The sequence below is a fragment of the Benincasa hispida genome, chromosome 4, assembly GCF_009727055.1.
Source record: "Benincasa hispida cultivar B227 chromosome 4, ASM972705v1, whole genome shotgun sequence".
NCBI lineage: Eukaryota > Viridiplantae > Streptophyta > Magnoliopsida > Cucurbitales > Cucurbitaceae > Benincasa > Benincasa hispida.
This window is the reverse complement of record NC_052352.1, coordinates 64731463-64756797: the sequence shown is the minus strand read 5'-3', so window position 1 is coordinate 64756797 and position 25335 is coordinate 64731463. Positions and strand designations below refer to the sequence as shown.

General features: G+C 34.3%; 3 protein-coding genes across 5 annotated transcripts; all 3 read right to left on the bottom strand.

Moving 5' to 3' along the window:
• Positions 1 to 569: 569 nt before the first annotated feature.
• LOC120076519 (protein NEDD1) lies at positions 570 to 6264 on the bottom strand. Of its 2 annotated transcripts, XM_039030370.1 has the most exons (10): positions 5786 to 6264; positions 5414 to 5526; positions 4950 to 5210; positions 4744 to 4848; positions 4073 to 4138; positions 3707 to 3928; positions 2815 to 3369; positions 1540 to 2163; positions 1161 to 1337; positions 570 to 1064 (listed from the first exon to the last, which is right to left on the bottom strand). In XM_039030370.1, the coding sequence occupies exons 1-10, from the start codon at positions 5949 to 5951 to the stop codon at positions 951 to 953; spliced, it is 2403 nt and encodes an 800-aa protein (XP_038886298.1). In that variant the 5' UTR covers positions 5952 to 6264; the 3' UTR covers positions 570 to 950. The 2 variants fall into 2 exon arrangements, with proteins under 2 accessions (XP_038886298.1, XP_038886299.1); XM_039030371.1 differs by lacking the exon at positions 5786 to 6264 and having other exon boundaries at positions 5440 to 5522.
• Positions 6265 to 8029: 1765 nt separating this feature from the next.
• LOC120075742 (GRF1-interacting factor 3-like) lies at positions 8030 to 11587 on the bottom strand. 2 transcript variants are annotated; one of them, XM_039029383.1, is made up of 5 exons: positions 11168 to 11587; positions 10536 to 10643; positions 9808 to 9884; positions 8928 to 9012; positions 8030 to 8848 (listed from the first exon to the last, which is right to left on the bottom strand). In XM_039029383.1, exons 2-5 carry the CDS (start codon positions 10611 to 10613, stop codon positions 8435 to 8437), a joined length of 654 nt encoding a protein of 217 aa, XP_038885311.1. In that variant the 5' UTR covers positions 10614 to 10643; positions 11168 to 11587; the 3' UTR covers positions 8030 to 8434. The 2 variants fall into 2 exon arrangements, with proteins under 2 accessions (XP_038885311.1, XP_038885310.1); XM_039029382.1 differs by having other exon boundaries at positions 10536 to 10649; positions 11168 to 11585.
• A 6295-nt stretch (positions 11588 to 17882) lies between these two features.
• On the bottom strand, positions 17883 to 21514 carry LOC120075682 (serine/threonine-protein phosphatase PP1 isozyme 4). The gene is made up of 4 exons (XM_039029287.1): positions 21090 to 21514; positions 19822 to 20381; positions 19536 to 19730; positions 17883 to 18502 (listed from the first exon to the last, which is right to left on the bottom strand). Exons 1-3 carry the CDS (start codon positions 21289 to 21291, stop codon positions 19572 to 19574), a joined length of 921 nt encoding a protein of 306 aa, XP_038885215.1. The 5' UTR covers positions 21292 to 21514; the 3' UTR covers positions 17883 to 18502; positions 19536 to 19571.
• Between the last annotated feature and the right edge of the window lie 3821 nt (positions 21515 to 25335).

Genomic DNA, 25335 nt, shown 5'->3' with positions numbered 1-25335 from the left:
CGTTAAATTATGTTTGGATTGATATTTTTTATATATATTTTAAATTAAGTGCAAAGAATCTCCTTTATTCATCCTTTAAGCTTGAGCTATCTTGAATATCAAATAATTTATCAGGAGCTAGCTAGAGAACAAGTCTTTGTCAGTGTAAGCATAGTTCAACATTAATTAGCATGTTCTCCTTTTCTTGAAATTAAAAGTTCAAATCTCAACACCTATACTTGTTATACTACAAAAATATTGGTAAATCTATGACAATGATTTGGTAACTCCCAAAAGAACTAAAGTGCCACATCGAAATGAAATTCTGATGTAATTGAGAATTTAAACAAAAAAATCCTTTGGAACAAGAGTGATTAGTTGAGATTCTGAAGCAAAGGTGATGGAGTTCCTGGTTGACATGTGAACTTCCACCTACTGCCTGCTGGGACTCCGTACGCTTTATGTAATCTAAAGACTAATTTCTTCTTATCCAGAGAGGTAATATAGTTTTTTTTTTTTTCCCACAAAAATGTAAATGTAAGTGTTTGCTTAGACGACAAAATGATATCAAAAGAAGCCTACAACTCAGCTTGGAAGCAAGATGACATATTCATGTTATGATTATACTCAATGAGAATGTTCAGATCTGTTGCACACATCCAATTAGTAAATTTTCATATTTCAGTGGTGGAGTGGATGGGGATGACAAAAAGGAAACTTGAACCGCACCCAAAAAAAAAAAAAAAACTCACAGAGATGCATCTACTATCTCTGCTAAATGAATACACTCAGGGGTTATATAGACCAAGAAATACAATATTCCTTTGATGAACTGATAATCATATTTCTGTACACGTTCAAAAAAAAAAAAAAGAAAGAAAGAAAACCATCCACCTGCGCAGGGAGCAACACAAAATGGCCAAGTGCACGCTGAAAGAAAGACAAATCCCAATTATAAACGACTAGAACTCCTACGATCCAAGCAAATCTCGAAGCTGCTGGTTTTCTTTCCTTAGAGACTTGACCTCTTTTATCAGCTCAGCTTGATTTTCCAAAATGGAACTCATCACACTTGACATTTCCATCTGTGTAAAGTTGTGGTACAAATGAGACAAAACTCAAGCAAAGGAAGTGTAAATGACAAAACCCTGTTTTGGTTTGTGGCATCAGAAATTAAGTACCTCCTGCATATGAAACTGTCTCAGAATCTCTAAATGAAGGTTCCTCATGTCGTCATGTATTGATCTCTGAAAGGAGTCCAGAGTTTCTTCCAAAGTGCGTTGAAAAAGCTGAAGTGTAAACGAATTGCCTTGCTGGGCATCTGACTGCAATGCCTTTTGTGGTTGCAACGATCCTCCCTGGTACAAATACTAAGATCAGAGACCAACATTTTCCATTTCGTGTTGACAGCATTCATGCAAGAAACCCCATAAAAATGTGCAGAATTAAAAAGCACTGGATGTAGACAACAAAGCAAGAAGTAAACTAAAAATGCCTAGAATCAGAAGTCCAAGTCACGCATCATAAAAAAAAGCATTTAATTGGGAAGAGTATTCTTACATTCATTGATGGAGGAATCCCAGCTTCCGTGACAGACAATGTATCAAACTTTGATAAGTTATTCAAAACCTCTTCCCTAGTCTCAGAACCCATTTTCTTTGTTTTCGGTGAGCCCATTGGAAGGCCATCACTGAAAGATGAAGTGGTGCTTAACCTCTCCGCATATGTAGAAAATCTACGAGGCAAGGTCATAGCTGTGGCCCTAGGTGAATCTGTGTTGCTCAATCCAATGTTTACTCTAGTACCAAGAGACAAAGATGAAGCAGTACTAGATAAGTGTTCAGGAATTGACAATGAAACATCCTGCGAGGTAACATCCTTTATGCGCAGATTTGGGTAGCTGAAATTCAAATTAGTCAAGGAAGTGATGCTGCTTTGGCTAACTGATGAGGACGGATCTTGTAATCCAGAAATCATTGAACTTGATGTCTGACTACTTGAACTTGAAGCCAACATCCCAAAACGTGATGGCAAAGTCATTGGCTGCCTCAGTTGGGCAAATTTTTCAGATAATTTCTCCCCACCCCAAGCTTCCGGAGGAGTAATGGATGAGTCTTCATTCTTAGAATTTAGAGCTGGAGCAGGAGTAGAGCCCAACTGTCCTGAAGAAGATCGGGAATCATCCTGCCAAAAAATCAAGTGTGTGATTAAAATCACCATTTCTCATGCTGTGCAGCTGTGATTCCAAAGGAAAGCTCTTGCCAGAATTTACTAGTTCAGTCGAAAGAGCCTGAAATCAGTAACCTCAAATGTGAAGATTAAACGTGTACTTCTCAATATTTGCTAACAAGTCACCATATTCGCTTTATACAACTAATGTTTAACACATGTTTATCGTGCTAAAAAGTGTCGAAGTGGCCAATACATGTTGGACAAGGACATGTTACCCAAATTAAAGGTGCTTCTTGAGACACTATTATCAATTAGTTTGAATCTATTATACCATGTAGGTCTTCTGTTAATTTTGTCTCGAACATTTGGCCTACCACCATTGAGATGAATGTGTGATCAAGAAATCTATGACATAATTTCTATCACTTGTGTGCGTAATAATATAGTAGAACCTAAGGTTGTACCTCAACAATCAGCACTATGAATATCTAGCTTCCATATCTCGGAACTAAAACCAATAGAGATTGTTGAAAGGTGAGCTAGGGTTCTGAGTATGACCATGCACAATGGGAATTTGTTATAGCACATGCACAGTACCAGGCATCTTGCACAAATAGATCTTTCTTTTATTAGATATGAAAAACAGTTAAGAGATTAGATCACCTGTTTGGAAGATGAAGATTTCCAATGATATATTGGATGATCACTTGCCCCATCCTCAATAGAAGAGAACCTCCTACTCGACGAAGGAAACAACATAGATAGAGGCTTCTTGTCAAATGGATTATCCTTCTTCGGTCCATTTGGATCATCCCACAGCTTATCCAGTGACGGTGTGATTGGCTGAACATCCACAAGAGGAGAAAAAACCTCCATATCATCCTTGAAGTTGTAACTGGAGCGAGGAGGATGTAATCTGGCTAAGGCTAAGCTTCCCCCAGGTCGCAAATGGCTGCGAAGTGGTGTTTCCTCTGCAGTTGAGAATGTGCTGGAAGTTTCGGTCAGTGAAGCTTCAAAAGTCGGACCTGAACGGCCAGGATTCCGAGAACTGGATATTGTTGTAGACAGAGGAACAGTTGATGTAGTCACAGATGGAAGTGGGTCAGGCATGAGAATTGAATCTTCAATGGCACCTCCCAAAAGAGCAACCTCAGCGGTGCAATTGCCTTCATTTACAATTACAGGTTTTAACCTCTGCCACGATAAACTTGTAACTGCCTGGATTGTACTGCAAATAATTAGTAAGGCTGGCATGCAATTATTACGGCGTACAATCAATAGTGATAATGAGCAAAAGAAATGAGATTGGGCCAGAGGGGTTGCACTTAATAAGCTCATGACCAAACGAAAACAATTTCAATGGCTATTTCCAATTTCTCTTAACACCATATGTATTGCACAAATAAAAATAAAAATAAAATGAGATTTGATGAACAAAGTTGATTCATGAGCCTACAGCGCGCAATGTAACATAACAGTAAAGAAAAAAGTATTCAACAAACCGGAACCAATTTAGAGAGCAGACAAGGATTCTGTAAGACACTGGGGGAAATACCTCTGAACTAGTATAAGCACGAAGAACAATGTAAGGCTCTGGTTTCCCACGGACATCATAGAAAACCACACGTCCATTGCTTGTTCCAGCAGCAAGTATCAAACCATCATCTCTGAAAGCCATTGATGAGAAGGGTGCCTCATAAGCAACGAAAGAAGATGGTCTCCTTGATCCTGAGTCGTAAGTGTACAACTTCTTATCCAGCCCAACGCTAGCCAAAGTCTGTAATCAGAAAAAATAATTTAAATGATTTTACTCGTACGGACAAACCTCTCACCCTAAGAAGTTGTTTCTCCCACTAATCATAAAATTCTTAAAATATACTTGAGCAAGATATCAAGGATCAATCATGAATAAGTATGAGACCTTATCATTAGATGGTGAGAAGCCAATACCAGCAGCTGGTGCAGAATGTTGTTTCTGCCAAGAAACCTAAACAAATGCAGAAGTATGCAACTCCATTATTGCAACATAACTCATGAAATAAAGGCTATTGTGAAACATAAAGCCCAAAGAACAGAACGAAACATAAAGTTCATATCATAAAATGTCAACACCAGAAAATAAGGTAGGCCAAATTAAATTAGAGCCATTGATTGGTTGGAGGAACATTAAAACAAAATATTTCATTTTGTACCAGAAGGCAAATACAACGATTTAAGAGGTTACTCATACTTCCAAGTACTGAAAGGAAAATTTCAAAATTCTGAGAAGTCATCCATTAACAAACGTCGCCAAACAGTCTAACCACACCCATGAAAAAAAAATCAAAGCAACGGAAATTTCATTTTTGGCCCCCTGATCCATCCAGGAGTTGGTCAGGTACATTTTAAAGATTCCCTGAAAATAATCCTTACCAATAGCAATAGAAATCATAATCCAAATGGAAAATATACGACATTATTGCAGACTGACAGCGGAAACCAAGGTAGTTCAAATGTCTTAAAACATGAAATGTCCTCCAAGTCAATTTATTATATTTTTGAATGATAAGTAACAAGCCTTGATATTCGTACAACAAGATAGTAGAGCCAAACCTTAGGGTTGCGTCCAGTTGTATCCCAGAGATGTACGGTTCCATCATCACCTGCAGTCACCAAAAGGTGTCTGCTAGTACGAGAATAGTCAAGCACCCTCAATACCTGGTCTTAACAGCCATCAGCAAAGACAATTAATTGGGAAATCAGATCATCTGACTCTATAAATCTTTAAAATTAACCAGGATGCAATAAACTTCGACAACCTGTTCATTGGGATCTTTAAGTTCAGCAGCCCTAGCACCTGATGCAAGATTGTGAAGTATAAGATCCCCACTAAGACTGATTGAAGCAAGGTGCTCATCTTTGCAATTGTACATAGCTCCTGTGATAGTATTGGTATGTCCTCTTAACCATTTTATACATCGTTTTCTTTGCAAATCCCATATTCTAACAACATGACCACTCCCTCCAGTACACATGTACCTGGATACCTTGTTGCTGAAACTTATAGAAAATATAGATTCCTGTAGAAAAGTTTAGCCATGTAAAGGTAAACAATTAAACATCACTTACCATACATCCTTGGAAAATAAAATAAATTTGTACAGCATTAATTACTCAACCATCAGTAAATATGCAAAAGAACATCCCAACATTTCCTTGAGCTCCTAATATCCAAATAAAAAAGAAACGAAATAAGACGTTACTGCATTAAAAAACAAATGACCTCTATGTTATCTCCACTATCAGTACCAGCAATTGGAATGGTTCCCATGCTCTGACCATTCTTACGCCACAAGGAGATCTTCTTATCATCTCCAGCACTGGCCACTACCAAATCTGCAAAAATGAAAACCCAATTGAATCGAGAGAGAACAGAACCACCATAATCTCGATGGTAAAATATCAAAACTTACGCTTGACGATAACAAAAACAACCGTCCACCACTCACTGAGGTCCTCAAAAACATAACAAAACTTCCATTTCTATTAAAACCCAAATGCATAACTCAAGAAAAGCAATGGGGATACAAGAAATGTTGGAAATTAGAAAAATACTCGATGATTCCAGAAGGGAGAAAGAATCTAAGCGACTCACTGGTATGATTCCATTTCACTGAATTAACTTGGAAACCCGGGGAAGGAGTGTAGCTCAAAGTGCAGGGATCGCCCAGATCGTTGGAATGAACAGAAACATCAAAAAGTTTGACAGTATCTCCAGCACTTGCAGCCAGTAATGCCATTGATGGATCCCCCAAATTCATGGCTTCTCTGTGCAAAACAAAGCTTTTGAAACAGAATCTAGAGGAGGCACCAACTCCCTCAATTACACTGAAAAATCACCGAGAATATAGAAGAAGACGGAAATTACTATTCTCGGAAGGGAGGGGATAGCCAATATGAAAAACAACGGATTAGCGAAATCGGAAGTGGATTTCACATTCTCTTCCTTTTTTTTTTTCACTCGACTCGACAAACCCTTTTTTCCATTCTTTTTTCTTCTTACTTTTTTTTTAAAAAATATTTTTTTTCTTTTTTCTTTTCCCTCTTTTTGCCCTTCTGGCGAAGGAGAAACCCTACTAGTAGACGCCGGGAAGAGAGAGGGATTGAAATTTAAATAAATGGATGAGTAATAAATGGGCGCCATTTTAATACATAAATAAATTGGGTATATAGCTTCTTTCTTGTTGCATATTTCACAAATGTCTAATTTTAAATATATTTTTAAATTTAGCCTTCTCCAATTTTAGAAGTAAGGTTTAAAATATTAACGTTGATAGAAATATTCATATCTTACTTCTATTGAAATATCGATGAAAATATCAAACAAATATCGAAGCGATTGATAGTTCTGAAAAAGTATAAAAATAATAAAATAAATTAATTTAAATTAATTAATTAATATTTTATAATTTTCTAAATAAATTAACGTGTCTTTTTTATATTATATTTACATTAGTGATATATTGTTGCTTATTTTTCAATATTTCATAAACTCTTCTACGGTATAATAGAAATATTGATTCATCCTTCACGTTAATAATGAACCCATGGAAACGTGGAAATATCGACGTGTCGACGAAAAACTAATACTATAGTTACAAGGTGTCTACTTTTTTTTATCAATTTATCTTCCCTTAAATTTCTCTCCTAATGATTTCTCAAAAAAAGGAAAAAAAAAATCCTAATGTCCACATTGTACAAGAAAAAAACCTCACATCTATTACCTCATTTTAATTTTCTTTCAAGTAAACATGTAATTGATGGTCTAGTTAATTAATCATATATGTAGTTTTTAAATATTATTTCTATATTGATTTTGTCTAATTAATACACAATGATCATTATGGATTAGTCTAGTGGTCAAAAAAATAAAATGAATTTTTTAAAAAAAAAAAAAAAATTAACCAAGAATAGTCACTAACCTAAAATTTAATATCTTAAGAGTTCTATCGTCCACCCAAATATTGTAAAGTTGTCCCATAAAATTATCACAGTATGCTTAAGCTAGTATGAACACTCAAGGGTATAAAAAGTTATCAATAAAAAGTAATTAATGCATAATTTTTCTACTAAATACTTCAAGATATATATATATATCCCAGAGTTTATGCTGACTAATGGATATTACATAATTAATATCTGTTTAGTCAAAAGCAGTATTTCCATTTTCAATTTTACTAATATTTTGGTTTATTTATTATATTTTCTATACTTGATGTTGATGATGCTTTCCTATCAGCTATTTGTGTAACATAAATATGCTTTAATCTTGAGATTAGAATCCACGTATTGTCAAAAAAAAAAAAGAAAGAAAGAAATTTCATCTTATCCTTTCTCGTCAATTTTTTGTTTTAATCAAATGCAAATTTGTTCCATCGAAGACAAATAAACTTTTCAGAAATGAGAATAAGGAAACTATGCTGACTGCTAACTTCCCATGTCCACATATTGCTAAGGCTGTTGCTGGGATCCGTGTAAACATTTGTAATAATACAGATGCTGACATATATAATCTTCCTTCTCTTGTGATTGTAATATCTTGTGATTGATTCCCAGTGTTTGGAGGATCATGTACAAGTACACATTACAAAACATCATTCTCATACTTCGAGTATGAAGTTTTTTTTTAATATCCATGAGTGTCCAACCCGACTTACGCGCACCTCGACTAATCTCATATTAGAACCTAAGGCTATAAAAGATTACTATTTCAACTTGTGGATTTAACCTCAGTCATTTAGCTTTGGTTTGCCTGAAGACCTGGCCATAAGCAACTAGTCCAAACAAAGTTCTGACACAGAAATTTCAAACAGACCATACACCTTGTGCAAATGCAACATTGTTGGTAATTTTCCTTTGCATTCAAAAGTTTGAGGTCAGTTATAGAACCGACTGCTAGAAACCATTCAGTAGAATTATATTATAACTAATCCTACTGATCTTTCGCAAGTTGTTTACAAAATGAGATAAAAGTGAAAGTACTGATCGATCGAGACCAGTCTACTACTAACTCTCTTCAAACTCCGTCTGCCTAATATTGTCAAGCATGGAATTTAACTGCATACCAAGACTCTTACAACACATACACAACTTACCTAGATATTCTGCTTAAACTAAAACAATTGAGAGAACTTTGGTTTCTTTACTCAATCTACTAATATCACCACAGCATGGAAGCTCTACCGTACCAAGCACCTACTATTAACAAGCCACACATGGATGTGGAACCAGCCATAAGGCTATGTTACTTAGCTTCCTCACCATCACCACCACCGCCCCGACCACCAGCTGAGCTCCCCTGACCATCAGCACCTGCACCTCCCACATCAGCAGAGTCCTGTTTGCCACCTCCACGACCATCAGTTTGCCCTGAACCTCGAGGAGGGCCTCCAGCAGTAGCACCCACAAGGGTACTCTCAGTATGATGTGGGTGATGCATGCCATTGTTAGCCCCACCAATAGGTCTTAGTCCCATTTGCCCTTGCATTGCTTGCTGGTGTTGTTGGTGTAGTTGCTGCTGTGGATCTTGTAATTGATGGGGGTTGCCGAACTGCAATGGAACTTTTGGAGGGAAAAGTCCCGATTGCTGAGCCATAATAGCTGCCTGAGGGTGCTGCATATAATAACCCCCTTGCTGCATGGCAGGATGTGGGGCCATCTGACCATTCTAACATAGGTAAGACAGACTATAATACGTCATGAAATTAAAAGAAACTGCGGCCTAGTTATTAACCAACCTGTGGAGGCATAGCTGGTGCCTGTGGCTGCGCATCAGCAATTGCAGCTAAATACATCAAATTCTTCTGAAGTTGAGCTTGGTACCTATTTAAAGAACCGCATTAACTCAAGTACAATCTTATGCACACTAAAAGTACATAGGGATGAAATTGACCTTGAGTAAAATACATCCTATTGGGAAAAGTGAAAGCCACATATGAAAAATAGTTTTAGGAAATGTAACACTTCATGGGTCCATAAAATCACATGAGCACATATACACAAAAAAGGATGTAGATGATGTAACCCTTGACTCCAAATATTCACAAACATACTACATTGTATCAATTCTGAAATACCTACTTGATTTTATTTAAGAACAGAAATGCATAATAAATCCAGGTCTCTAATAATAAAACAAGCATTGGTAGCGAGATTCAACCTGCACCCATAGACGCCTCCAGCTCTTAAACTCCAAGATACACCATCCTCACTTTCAAATAACATGCATGGTAAATCAATAGTTTCTTTTTTTTTTTTTTTTTTTGGGGGGGGTGTTAAGAAACTGATCTTTCATTGAAAAAGTGGACATCCAACACTCACTGCACTACATAAAGGATTCTAGTCCAAAAGAACAAGATTGATGTTATAATTACAAAACGGTTTAGTGAAAAACTCTCAAACGGAAGCATTAAACCTCGCCAACTCCCAACCTTCTCTCTAGACTTATCCACATCGTAAAAAACCTACATTATTGGGAGTTAGGACTATACATTATGAGGACCACAGGCAATTAGATAAAAATCAATGCAACAACTTTGTGGACTCCATGGGGTTGGGATGTTACGTTTCAAGAATCAACCCCATACACAACAATGTGTAGAGAGAGGGGTAACTTACTGAGCACATTCAGCTAGTTTCCCCAGATTTTGGTTGTCCAGTATGGCCAATATCAACTTTTTGTTCTCATCAAGATACTGCATGCAGTAGAAACTATTCATTGTTGATAACTTTAACTCAAATGTCTAAACAAGGATCCATTATGAAGCATTTACTAAATCTAAATTCATATTAGTTTATTTCGATAAACTTCTAGACTTCAAATATCCAGAGATAAAAAGAACATAAAACAAAGTTCAAACCTTACGCGACAGAGGAAGCAAATATGAAGAAAAGCTCTCCAATCCACAATTAAAACAAAAGGAAAAATCTCCAAAATTTTAATCAACCACGGCATCTCCCAGCTCCAATATCAAATTTGCAACTAGCAGTCCAGCACATTAGTCCTCGAACCATGTTTCCAACAGAATACTACCTTGTCATTTTCAATTCTTAATTAAATACATCAATTCATCATTTCTTTTCTATGAATCACATTAATTCCCAGGGGCCTTCTTTATTTGGTTCTTTCCATCAGCAAACATTTAGTCATTCTAGGAGCCATTCATGTTGAAGCTATTAATTTATCAAGAACAAATGGGCATGTTTCTTTCAAATTCATATCCAAGGCCATAAACAAAGTTCTATAAAATCAAACACACCACCGAAGAGAGCAGTCACTTCAATACCATATGCAAAAAAAAATAGGCGTTTGAGTAAGAAGTAAAGACGAAAGAGAAAGAGGGTACCTTTTGAATCTGCTCGGTGGTGATATTGGTGGGAGGAAATGAAGGCATCATGGGCATCATTTGCGGTGGTTGCTGCATCTTTGGGTTTCCTGAATATAAACCTTAGCCCTACCTCTTAGAAAAGTAATTTCCCAAGTCAGAAGAGATTGAGAAGATAGGCAAATAATAGTAGTAATAAGAATAACAATAATAATAAAGGAAGACCCAGAAGCAAGAAGAGAGAAAACCTGCAACATTAAAATAGGTTCCTGAGGTTTGCCCCCTGTTTGGAACCCCTGAATAGGTCAAATCCTGTTTCTAATTCTACCCCATAAGAGTTTATTTATTTATTTATTTATTTATACCTAGCCAATTCATATGCAATCGTCTACCTATGCTAGTTCATAAGCATCGATAGTTCAATCAAACTCAAACTCATGATCAATTTTCTATTTTGTTGATAAGAATGATATATTTTGTTCCTTTTTATTTATTAATTCAATCTGTTTTTCTCTCTAGTTTGTAAGGTATATATTCTTAGGATTACGTTTTCAGTTAGGGTGGTTGAACATCGATTGAAGAACAAATTAACAAAAAGAAAATATTCTAGACCAACATAACCAAGCAAACAAAACAAAAACAGAAAATAAAACCTTGGGATCTGAAAAAGAAGTAGCGGCGGCGCGATCTCACTAGCGCGGTGAACCAATGTGTATGTGACAAATAATAAACGGTGATAAGTAACTCTGATTGCTCGGAGTCGAGAGAGTGTGAGAGGGAGGGAGCGGCTGCGATTTCGTGGGAAGGCTGAGACAGCGGCAGCTGCTGAGACGGCGTGTGGGGTGCGACGGGCGGCGAGCGGCGGGGCTGATAATGGGAGGAAGGGGGTGGCTGAACGTGAAATAGGGTTTAGAAAAAAAGGAAAGTTGTGATGTTAAAAAACAATTTAAAAGAAAAATAATTTAATCAGTGCTGCGTACGGAGAAGAAGGAAATGCAAGAAAGAGCCAAAGAGGACATAGAAAATAGAAAATTTCATGAAGGTTTCGTTTTTTTTTTTTTTTTTAATTTCAGGAGAAAAAAAATATTGGTTAGGTTTCATTTTTACGTTCACACTGAAATTTGATGGAAAAATAAATTTTATAGATAAGATTTATTTTTTAATATATAAACAACATATGGAAAAATAGGGGAAAATTATCATCTTGTTTAGATGAACTGATTTGAATCAATTTGTTTGTAAACCGAAATAAGGATCTAAGATTAATTTTTATGATATAATATGCTTGCTTAGAATTAAAATAGTTTCAGATGAGAAATGGCATAAAGAAAGAGGAATAAAGACAAAAAAGAAGAAAAGAAGAAAAAACCAAAGAAATAAGATTAAATAATAAATTAAAAAAAGAAAAATAAAAGTGTTTTTGTGTTTTCTTTTGGGAGTTTTCTTGTTTCACCAAACTCACGAAGACGACGACTAGATTTGATTTGCTCGCACGGTTCCACTCATCGCTTGGGCCGGACCCAATTCCCTTTATTTATTTATTTATTAAATTAAGATGTTGATTTTTTTTTTTTTTTTTTTTTTTTTTAAAAAAAAGAACGAACACAGTCAATCTACACACAACAACATCAAGAGACGAAAACAAAACAAAACACACCACTCTGATTAAGAGAAGAATGTTGGAAAAGAATTTCTCACTTCTACGGCAGAATTAAGCAAAGAAAATAAATAATTAAGAAATTAAAAGGAAGTCATAAAATTGGAAACAAAAGAGTTTACGTGGAAAACTCCCAACTCGGAGAAAAAACCACGACCCACCAGGAAGAAGCCCACTATGTGAAAAAAATTTACAATCACACAGAATAATTTTCTCTCTCAATCTCAATTACAAGAACACCGTCTCAAAGTTTTTATGCTACTCACATCTTTTTTCCACTCTCAAACAAAAGAATACATAAAGAAATTTTAACTATAGTTAACAAACTCAAACTTATAGTGTTTCTAACTCAGACAACTAAAAACGAAATACCTTAACTCTTTTCTAAATTTTTTCAATGTAGGACAAGCTTAAAACTTTCTTAAACTTTTTCAGGACAAGTCCATGGCTTTCCTAAATCTTTTTTATATGGAGTAACTGCAATTTTAATATTTTGCCAAAAACCCAACAATTTCCACATTTGCAAGATATTTGAAAAATTCACAGTTTCTGTAACATCCATTGTCTTCATCAACAATCATAATTCTCAAGTTGGAGAACTATAACGTACTCCACCATAAAAGTAGACCACTTGGAATGCCACCTTCCAAGATTTTTCTTTTTCATCACATGTCAATAAAACCTTGTTGATATTTATGGTGCAACTTCCACCTACTTGGCTTACTTGAAAGTTCTTCAGCCATCTACATAACTTCTACCACACACCTTGCATAACGGCCAAGTCAATTATTGTGTGCAAACTTGTGGAACTTCTAACATCACATCCTCTATCATGGTAAAGGAAACATACCACGAGAACGAATATTATCTTACTTCAATATAAGAGATTGTCATCTTCCTTGACAACGGAGATAGTGTTAGCATTCGACTTGAAGCTTTTTGACGAACTTACTTTGTTAGGACAATCATTTTTCATTTTTCCAAACTATCCACATTCCCAATAAACCCCTCAAATAAAAATTTAATAATAATCTTGACAAAATCTAAAGTTTCTTTCTCATACATCAAGATTGGTTTAATGTGTTCGTAAATAGAAGGAAGTGACCAAATGAGTTGGAGTACCTTACCTTCATCTTCTATCTTCACTCCTATCACCTCCAACTTGGAAACAATGTCATTGAGAATACCCAGATGATCTAAGATTTTTGTACCTTCCACCATTCGCAATGTGTGTGACTGCTCCTTCAAGTACAACCAATTTAATATGCTACTCGCCTGATACATTGCTTCAAGCTTCTCCCAAGCTCTTTTGCTGTTGAAATTCATGCACATTTGCAAAAACTTTTTTGGCCAAATTTAGCTTGATTGCACTTTCAACTTTCAAATCCATTTCCTTCCAATCTTCATCGCTCATGTTGTGTTTCTTAAAACCTTTATTGGAACCACCGTTGGATTCTCTTAGACTACTATCACTGCTTAACTCTTTAGAAGCACCATTACCTAGACTTCCCTTCAAGGCTTTGTGTAATCCAGCTTGTATTAGCACATCCTTGACTTGCACTTGCTACAAACCGAAGTTGATCCTTCCATCAAATTTCTCCACATCAAACTTTACTGAACTCATAAAGTGTGACATATCTGATTCTCTTCCTAGCAAAACAAAAAATAGTGAACAACTCACAGTATTCACGATATCGTAACCTATTTCAATAATTTTTTTTCCTGATGTGGAAGGTCAAATAATGCTACAACCACATAGCATACTTGGAAATTCAAGAAACCACCAACCCGACGCTCTGATACTACTTGTTAGGAAAAAAAATCTCTCTCTTCTATCGTAGAAATAAGCAGAAAAATAACTAAGAAATTAAAATAAAGCAATAAAATTTGAAACACGATAGTTTACGTAGAAAACTCCCAACTCGAAGAAAAACTAATGTGAAAAATTGTTACAATCACACAGAACAATTCTCTCTCTCGATCCCCATTACAAGAATACTCTCTCAAAGTTTTTATACTACTCACACCATTTTCCCACTCTCAAATTGGAGAATACATAAAGGGATTTTAACTAGAGTTCACATACTTAAGCTTAAAGTGTTTCAAACCGAGACAACTGAAAACCAAAGACATGGCCTCCTTTTATAGCCTTGGAGTCTATGACATTCCTAAACATTTTCACATTATGACAAACTCATGATTTTCCGAAACCTTCTCATTGTAGGACAAGCCCATGACTTTCATAAATCTTTTTTATTTGGAACAACTATACTTATAATATGTTGAAATGCCTTGAATCTGTTTGCTGATGCTTCGAACAACCTAGTACGGGGGTTTAGAGTAGGGTTTAGAGTAGTGCGCTTCGAACAACATATTTATTTATTTGCAGTTATTTACGATTTTGACCCTAGGGTTTAAAGTAGTGCGCTATATAAACTCTGTAACCCTAGAGGCACCGTCCTGATGTAATTTTGAAAACATTCTCTCAAATAATATTGTTCTCCCTCTGCCCATTCCTTTTCGTGTTCTTTAATTATCGATTTCGCAATATAATATTTTGCCAAAAATCCAACAAAGAGAAAAAGAAAAGAATCATACTACTCCCATCCCACGCCCTCCTCACAAGGGAATGAGCTAAATAACCAAGGAACTGCGTCACATGAAAAAAAAAAAAAAAAGAAGAAGAAAGAATGAATGAAAGAAAAAGAAACAACCCCCAAGTCATTTGCCATGGACTTAACGACTACAATTGAAGGAGAGCTCAGAAAAATGCAAAGACTTATCATTGAGTAGGTGAACGAGTTCAAACTCAAACATGGTGTGCATCACGTTCGTAGAGAGAATGCTCCAAACCATCATGGATAATTCATAGCTTTAAGAATCTCGATCTCGCAGCACCTAAGAATGACCTTGAAACCAACCAAATGAACACGTCCCAAAGGGTCCCAAAAACCCAGCTCTCAACTTGTATGTCAGGACTCCATTAGTTTCAGCTTTAATTTCATAGTTTCTTAATACAATAAACGTATGGTTAAGGATTCAAATAATATGTTTTTAACAACCTTCATACTTCCATAATGGAGATTCTTGAGAAAGATTTTGTGGGTAAAATTTAGACCTGAGTTTAGCTCTTGGCAGTAGTAGGAAGGTTAAGAATGATAATTGGGATGAGCATAGTCAGATTTTAAAACCTTTTTAAAGGTTAACAATATTGACACAACATTTTAAATTTAAGGAGTATAATTGAAATGAAAAACCACCACCTTGTCATCTCTTTATGTTTTCACATCACTCCATGACTTCCCATTTTCAAGCTTCAAATTGATTCATGTTGCCCTTTTTTTTTAGTACAACTAAGTAGGAAAATTTGAATTATAAATCTTGTAATTATTAACAGAGCTCAGATGTCAATTGAGCCATGTTGCATCTAATAATGAGTGATGAATTTTCTTATCAATGATTTATATTACTGTTTTTATGTATTAATATTGCCTACTAACCGAATGTTAACTTTACTCTCAATTCTTTCTTTTATAGTCTTTATACAACATGTACTTCGAAGTTATTAAAATTTATTAAAATGTTTATGTAATTATTAATAGGTCAAAGATATATTTTTATGATAGATTATCATTGTATTTGAGTGGTGAATTGTAACTAAGTTCTTCAAATTTCTTGATAACGTCTCGATCTACCTCGTAGATGTTAATAGGAGTTTTTTTTTTTCCTTCGTAGGTTAGAAACATAACAATATTTAAATGCATCTTAGGTTACACTCATCTTTGTGCAACGCATTCTTATTACACTAAATAAAATTTAAAAATAAAAAATAAAAAATATTTAAAAAATAAAAAATATTTACTACTTAGAAAATCTTTATTGGACAATTGGGTGGGTTACATAAAGATAGTAATTTTTATGAGATATATAGTTAGCTTTTTGTTTTCCGCATTCTCTAGTATAGAATATCCATGAAAAATAAGTACAATACCCTTATTTTATTGCCTTGTGGAGTTAGACATTGTTTATTTTCTTGTATAAATAACAAATTAATTCACAAATTTTTAGTGGGCACTCCTTAGTCTAGTGGTCGTGGGGAAATTTGCAGAGATTGGATTCCCCACGGTAAAAATTTGTCATTTGTTTTCTTTTTAATATATTCATTTTTAGATTTTTTTTTTTAATTCTCAACCAAATAAAATTATATATATTAAATGAATTATTTCCAATACTTTTTTATTTGAAGAAAATATTATAAAATTTCCTAATAAAAACAATACTATCACACATGTAAAAGTATAATTTCTAAAAGTTAAAATTTAAATATTACAATATTGTAGTCTTCAATTTAAATAATACAACATTTATGGTTTAAAGTAGAAAATCTTAAATGTTAAAATAATTTAAAAATATATTAAAATACCAAAAAGTTGAAATAAAACTTAGAAAATAACTAATTTTTTATATATTGTAAACTGTAAAGTGTATATAATAAAATAATAAAAATTACTATAATGATAATTATAATAAATTCATATTCTGTTTATAGCATTATTATTATTATTATTATATAAACATAAATATATATTATATTCGTCGGAGTGGGGCAGTACGGGACAGAGTGGAACCTAGAATATAATCCTTGTTCTTGTTTGGTCAATGAGAAAAAAATTATCCCTATTTCCTCATTCCCTATCCGAAGTAGATCCCCATAAGATATATAGACATCTCTTGTGATCAATAACAAGGGTCTATAAAAATACTAAAAATTGGTTGAAATAAAGTGATCAATGGACACCTAACTATTTATTATGCAATATTCTATCAATTTCTTTGTAATTAAATGTACTACGGTTAGATAGTTTCTTTGTAAATCGGTACAAATTCTCACAAATATATATTTGGAAAAAAAATCAACATTCAAAGTTAATGTATGAGATTGTAGTTGTTTAATGATTTTGATGTAAGGCATTGAAGTTGGGATAACATTAATCTGAGTGGAATCCAGATTGTATCTTCTCATGATACAAAATACAAATTTTAATTTTGAAATTAAATTTGGTATAAGATAAAACAAAACAAAACAAAAACCAAATGAAAAACAACCATATAATATAAACTTGTGTTATAAAAGCTTCTACAAGTCCTTGCTGAAACAAGCTTCTACCATTCCATTTTAAGATTATTATATAAAATCCCATTATCACTCGAAATTTACAAACTTTTTTACAAAAGTATTGGATTGCTAAAAACTAAAAGGGGTAATGGACCTAACAAGACAATTTGAGGTAAAATGAAGTAAAGCACACCCCCTATTGGACCGTTGCAAAAGAAACCTCAAGCCACTTTATCATCATCATTATCTCAAATCAATGGTTTTATTAATTACTCATTACAAGTACATAAATTTTATTCTTTTTCAAGGAAGAACAAGAAATTAAAGAGCTGTCAAATCACTAGACACATCAGCAAAAATATATTCTATATTTATTTTGAGCTAGAACCGCCATTCTTTATGGAACAGCTCGAACATTTAATTAAACCCATCAGCTTCTTGTTGGGATCTATTCTTAATATCAATCAAATATATACATCCACGTTTCATCATCAACCTCAAGCTCAACATATTGATGGCACAAAAGCATACAACAAAGCTTCAATTAAAGAAGAATGAAAGAATTGAACTAGTTGATCATCAAATGCCAAGAAGAAACGAGAGACCAATAATTGAATTTGGTACCAACACCAATCTATAACTATAACATAAATACAGTATCCCTTTCTGTATAGAAACTCAAAAGACAGTCCCTTTCTGTATAGGAACCGTCTACTTCCAGAATTTTTTTAAAAAAGAAAGAGCGAAAAAATAAAAGGCAAGAGAGATGGGAAAAACTCAGATGAACGATGCAAATCCAGTAGGATAATTGGCAAAGTTGGGAAAATGCTACTGTAGCTTGAGAAAACTGAGAAGAAATCCTGAGGAGATGATTGAACCAATATGTTGCACAAAGTGGGAAGTTGATCTATGGGTTGCCAAAGCAATTTTACACTACAATGTGCTGCCAATTAAGTACAACTGATGAGAAGAAAAGGTGAAAATATAGAAGTTTCTGCCTGTCTTTGGCCATCCACTCATTTTCAAGCAGTATTCTTTACTTTCCATTACGAATACCTCCCCCACACTCCAATTAACCATCAAAATGAAAATGGCAAAAACAAAAAAAGAAAAAAAGAACGCAGCACCATTGCTCTTCATTTCACAGATACAATAATGTGTTGAAGCTTTGCAATCTTCTACAACTACTTTTTCCAGAGAAAATGAGTCAAATGCCTGCATGAATAGTTTTTTTTTAAAATCAAATTCAGATTGCAAAGGAACAACTAGCACAGCATGAGCAATTAATGCTCATTTACCAAATCTAAAAAAATGCAGACCAAAGGCTTGAGAAAACTACAGAATCAGCAAGGCCAAGCCACTCATCTTCAAGGCACAAACAAGGTTCACCGACCTCTTAAACTTGTAATTCGTCAAGAAATGCTCCAGAAAGAAGCTAACATTCTAGAAGAGAGAGACTGAAAATAAAATTCTGAAGGGAAGTAGCATGAAGAAGTAATCTTCTATTGTTTAAAGTTTACTCTCTCTCTCTCTCTCACCCACACAATCTAAAACAAACACCCTTCTACCAGGACCAATAAAATGGAGGACAATGGTCAGGGGAATTAATAATTGCAGGTGAACCAGCAGGAGGCTAGAATTTATCGTCATCTGGTTTCAGCATAAATAAAAGTACAACCCACAGACAGTCGATATGAGAAAGCTATAAGTAGATATATGAATCAAATGTGTTCCTATCCTATATATTTGACAGCTGACGCAATGTTTTGTACATTTTCCCATGAATTTAACAAATTCTTTAGTGTCAGCAAAATAAGTATTCAAACTCACAAAGGCAAGGCATCCTATCCAAACAATTCCACAGTTAAAACACTGATAAATAAAAGATTTCATCGTAAGATCTAACTTCAAATAAGACAAATATATACCACTATCAGGCTTTTCCAGATTACTCAAGAAAAAAAAAAAAAACCATTTCTAATTGCAAGATAAACAGTTCAATCCAAACTAGCAATTCACTTTACTTACCAGACAAAAGCAGTGTATATTACGATATTTTGTTGGAATTCATGAGATAATTAAACAGAAACCAGGAAAGTCTTTTTACTTGAATGAATTCCATATCAAAATGTTGTATTAAGGTCAGGCTAAAGAAATGGCATAAGAAGACAAAACGTGTGTGAAGCAATTTGGAAAAACCACACAACAAATGCATTTATGAGGAGAAAGGTGAAATGTTTCAGCTGACCTTGGTTAAAGACTAATAACAATTAACCTGTAACCATCACCTATGCGAAGACATCAGAATCTGGAAAGAGCACATCAAGTTTTCATCAACGCTCATCATTGCACCAGCATTATCAAATTCACCGCAATAGTTGGGGGCTGAGAATATTGTGACAAGTTGCTTGTCAGCAAAAAATTCATAACCATCCTCCACAACCTAGGTAAAAAATCACATCAGAATGAGGACCAAGCAGCAATAAGTCATGAGAATAAACTATGAAATGAAAAGAGGGAGGGGATGGAGACACCTGATGAGCACGACATATGAGATCCAGGTCGTGCTTGGATAAAAATTCTTCCACCTTATCAGGACCAAAGGTGTAAGAGACTCCTCTATCATTCATCGCCCATCCTCGAACATCCCGACAAGGATCTGACCAAAGCAAATCACATAGCAAACCAGAGTCTGGGATAGGAGTTGGCCTGCCTAAGTTTCTTATTAGATCCAAATTTGTAAGATCCGGAGAGAGACCACCATGCATGCACAAAATTTTGTCATCAATAAGAGCAGCCACAGGAAGACAGTTAAAACAATCAGTAAACACCTTCCAGAGTCTCACATTAAACCGCCGCTTACATTCATCATAAAACCCATATATCCTATTAATTGAAGCACATTCATGATTTCCTCTTAAAAGGAAAAAGTTCTCAGGGTACTTGATCTTATAGGCAAGCAAGAGACATATTGTTTCTAAGCTCTGCTTGCCACGGTCCACATAGTCTCCTAAAAACAGATAATTGGCACTAGGAGGAAAACCTCCATACTCAAAAAGCCTTAGTAAATCACTATACTGCCCATGAATGTCACCTGAAAATTGAAACGGTACACAAGATTAGAAGAAAGCTCCATAACACCATGTAAGATCATCAAGAAAGATGAAACTAGTATTATACTCATAGCTCTGGGAAATAACATTTTGAAATTAGATGGTACGGGAATTACAAGAAAGTAAAACGCTGTAATTACACTTAAATTAAGGTGTCAAAGGGATTAGATGTCTATGCCATTTCAAAACACCATTTCTAGTATATTTTCCAGCAGTTAAGAACATCATAAAGTAGATTGTCACAAGTCACAACACAAGGTCTGACTGGCACCCCCGTTAGTGGGAGTGGCCAGAATTCTTCAGGCTAAATGAAAGAACATTACAACAAGAACAAAGAAAATCAAAGTAGGGAGAACGAGGAGACTGAGAAAGGTATCATAATGTTATTTTCTTACGCCGTCTTAAATCTGATGAGGTTATGCCATTACACAATATTCCATCTGAAAATAATAAAATACAATTTTCATGTTCTCTTTCTAAAACTTAGATTGAGGGAGAATATTATCAAAATAATAATAATAAAACTGAAAACAAATTGAAAAATCAAATATTCGAACCAAGACAACAAAGAACAGGAATTTTACCCAAGGAAATAAAGAGCAGCCAAAACCGTACAAAGATTCAAACTTTCTAGCTAATCCCAGCATCAGTTAAATGATTAAAAAAAAAAAAAAAAAAAAGCAGCATACCGCAAATTTTAACAGGGGCTTCAAGCTCGAGCAAATTGGGCTGCTGAATAAAAATCTCTCTCGAAGCAACACAAAGTTGTTTGATCTCATTCTCCGATAACTGAACTTGTTTCCCCGGCCGAGACGATCGAACTTCGGTGAGGCGCCTGATTATATCGTCCAGTACAGCGGGGTCAATAGTTGTTTGTCCTTGCGAGGCCATTAGGATTTAAGATTCTCGGATCCTCTTCCCAAAAGAAAACAGATAGAGATTGCAGAGAAACCCTAGTAATCGAAGAAACCCAAAAGCAGCAAGAACTCGATTAACACTTTTCTAATTTTTTTTTTCTCTCTTAAACATTCCTTTTATTTTTGTTTCCCGGTCGCCTCTTTGCGGACTTCTATCTTGCTATAATCTATATGTTTGTTCATTGTAATTTGCTTCTCTATTTTTTTCTCTCAAAATATAATAAATAAATACAATAATAATAATAATAATAAAAGACTTTTCTCGGAAAGAGAAAGATATTAAAATAATTTTTTTTATTCATGTCAATGTTTTTTTTTTTTTTTAATATTATTATATTTATATGTCTACCTCCTAATGTGGTGGTGGAGCGGCAATGGCGTCGTGTCTTTAATTTAAAATGCATTGAATAAATAATTTCCCAAAAGCTAACGCACTGTATTGAAATTATTAACTTTTATATTGTGGTTTTCGTTCCATAATTCCTTTTTTTTCCATTTCTTAAACCATTACATAAACTTCATATAATTAAAAAAAATAATAATTTCTCATCATTTCAAAGAGTTGGAATTTACAATACATCACACGATAATAATAATTACTTCATATCATCAAGTAAGATATTTTTTCTTTTACAAGAGTTAAAAAGCATGGTTTATCGTCGCGCACATACTTCTAATATAATTGAGCCATCGAAAAAAAAGTGCATCCTATTGATATAGACCGTAACTTTTCATATTCTCCAAATCCCTCTCATTCAGATATGGTCTCGTTTTATTCATGTCTTTTCTGATTTTGATGTTATGTGCTATTTTTGGAATTTTTGTCGTACTACTATTTTGATTTTTCTAGTAAAATTATAGGATTTAGTCTGAAAGTATTACGGCAAAATTGAATTAATATTGTACTTTTTAAAACTAATTAGTCAAATATTGGAGTTTTAAAACTATTTAGAGAAATATGCTAGTTTTCCTATTTGTCTTGTACGTTTTTTTTATTATTTTTGTATGTCAAGACTTCAACACTCGACAAACGTTGATTTTTTTAAAAAAATAAATGTATGTCGAGTATTGAAGTCTCGACCACCTTTTTTTAAAATCACACTGTTTATTTCTTTTTCTTTTCAACGTTGTTATTCTTTTACCTTGTATAAGGTACTATGTGCAATTATATTTCTTAATAATAACAAAAAGGATGTTCTTGTATTTATTAATAATAAATAAAATCTACATCCTTAACTCTTAATTCTAAATGACATTGTAGAAAAGAATAAATTCTCAATCATTTTTTTTCATAATTAGAATATTAAAAAAATGTAAATTAAAATGCTAACATTATTACAACAATTTAATGTATCTCATTCATTTAAAAATAATGATAATAAATCAATGTGTCCCACAAGGCGGATGCCGTCGATTTCGAGCTGGTTGTCGTCGTCGACTTTGAACTTGAGGTTGCTCTGGTTCTTTTTTATGTTGCTTTAGTTTCTCTTGATGTTGCTTTGATACCTCCGCAGGCATTTCATAGTATAAATATTCATTAAGCTTTCCACGATCGCGCCCATCCATGCAGATATGAAGAGATGGACCGGCCTCTGAATCATAATATCTTAATCCAAATGTTGGCATCATCATCATCAGACTAACATAACCAGACTCTGCGCCTGCATCATATGAGCCAATTCTTCCACATGGAGGGCGACCTCATTAAACTCATTTTCTTCTACTCGAGTAGATTCCCTATGTCTATAACTGGTGGAGGAGCAATAGGTATATTATACATATAATGTATCTCCTCCATATAGCTCTCGTTATTACTGCATATAACAAGAACCTGGTTTGGATTATTTGCAACATCACGGAGGCTACTGTTGCTCAATCCTGGTGAATTATAAAATGATTAGACAGTATTTAAAATAAATTTAAATTAAAAATAATTAGACAATATATATTTATGTATCATATGACCCACAACTGCTCCCAGACGAGTAACGTAGTGCCTTGTAATATTATTCCAATTGATGTAATTTTGAGTGACACCCCTATCAAATTGCCCAATAGAAACCCCATTGCAATAAACCTTGAAGGAAAATTTTAAAATATTGGAAATGTCCTAGAACTCGCAGTTCGTGTTAAACATTCTATTTTATCAATAATAGTGACTTGTTGATTTTGCATCTTATTATGAAAATCCAAGAAAATGCATCATTGGCTATAGTTTGAATGTTGTAACTTTATATAGTGATATAAATAGGATCAAGTTGACAGTATATAGCCTAAATGGTCTAATAAATATATGGATGAAAATGGGTATCTCATCCTGATAACACTATTGGATGTGGCACACTCTGTAGTTATTACAAAAAGTTGTAAGGTGCTACAAACGATGTGATCCACAGATCGTTCATGTTGAGACATGAGAGTGGGGCATCATATGCAATGAGTTTGCATATAGACTGGACCACGGAAATAGTCACTTTTCTTTATAACGATCGTTTACTGATAAAACTGACTATTTCATTTATTATATAACCTAGGTTAACTCGATCTTAATCCTGAGCTAGCTATGAACTCTTGTTTGTTCGGGATTATCCTTTGATCTGCAAACGGTGAGAGTAGTCCAACAATACTGCTTAATAAGCTTACCATTTTGGGGATAAGACCGGATGAATAGCTGGGGACATAGTCTTGCAAGATGGAATTCACTCCTACCCTATTTAGGGTTAGCAAATAGGTTGTTCTCTTAAGTACTAGTTCCAGGTCTTGAACAATCGGGGCCCCGCCTTCTCATGATAGAGAAAGGATTTGATTCATATAGATTATGAATCAAAATCATTCATTAGAGGATCAGTAGGAACTTAAGAAACAAGATGTAGTCACATGGGTAAAACGGTATTTTTGACCTAGCTGTGATTACGAAGAACCTGTGAAGAATTAACTTACTGATTATGGTTATTAAGTGGACATAATATATCTACAATGAGGGGAGTTCATCTATAGGCTATAGTGGAGTGTCCCATCAGTTAACGAATGAGGATTAGATCGGACTAATGAGTTTAGCCGATTAATCTCGAATCGTTGGAGCCCATGACCTGTAAGTCCGTGAGGTCCCCCTACTAGCTTGTAAATGGATAAGCTTTAGGGTAGCTTGAGAAATTAATTTGAAATGTTCAAATTAAACTGAACAAGAGAATACATATTTAAATATGATTTAAATATATAAAGATGATTATTGTGCAAAAATTAATTTAAGAAAATCAATTTTTGAATTAAAATGGTTAACGTCATTTTATGTTTTAAAAAGAAAATGGAAATTCGTTTGCATTTTGCACAAAATGGAAAATGGGTTTTCTCCATTACCATCATCTTTATGCTCACACAAAATGCATTATCTTCTTTAATTTGATTCTCCAAGCATGACCTGCAAGCCATGCACTCCATCTCTTTGCATGTTCATCTATTATATATAAAGAATAGTGGAGTTGTTGGAGACGAAGAGAATACATAATTTGAGAGAAAATTTTTCAGTCGGGCTGTTGTGAGTTTTTTCTGGTTTATTCACATCTTCAAATTGTTCTTGAGTTCCACAATTCTGCCTAAAGCTCCAAGAGCATAGTAGGGAAGGTTTTGAGGTGGTTCACATTGATAACAAAGTGAAGACAACAGTTGAACAAACGTTTTCTTGGAGAGTTCATCAAAGGTATGTTCTGAAAACCCACTTTTTTAGAAGAACATGCTTTAGTTTTTGCCAAAATTAGTGAATTAGAATGCTTATGAATCCTAGATACTTCCACTGCATGTGGTTTAACTCTTTCAAAAAAGAGATATCCATGAGCAGCGGAAGTGGATCATTCCAAATTCCAGTCAGAATGAACACAGACAATTACAGTCTTAAATTGAAACGAACAAATTATGCATAAACAGAAATTACAACATGCTATAAGAGGAAACAAGGGATAGAGCATGCATACCTTTGAAGAACCATTCTTCAAGTATCCCTCGATCAGTCTCCAATGCGTCC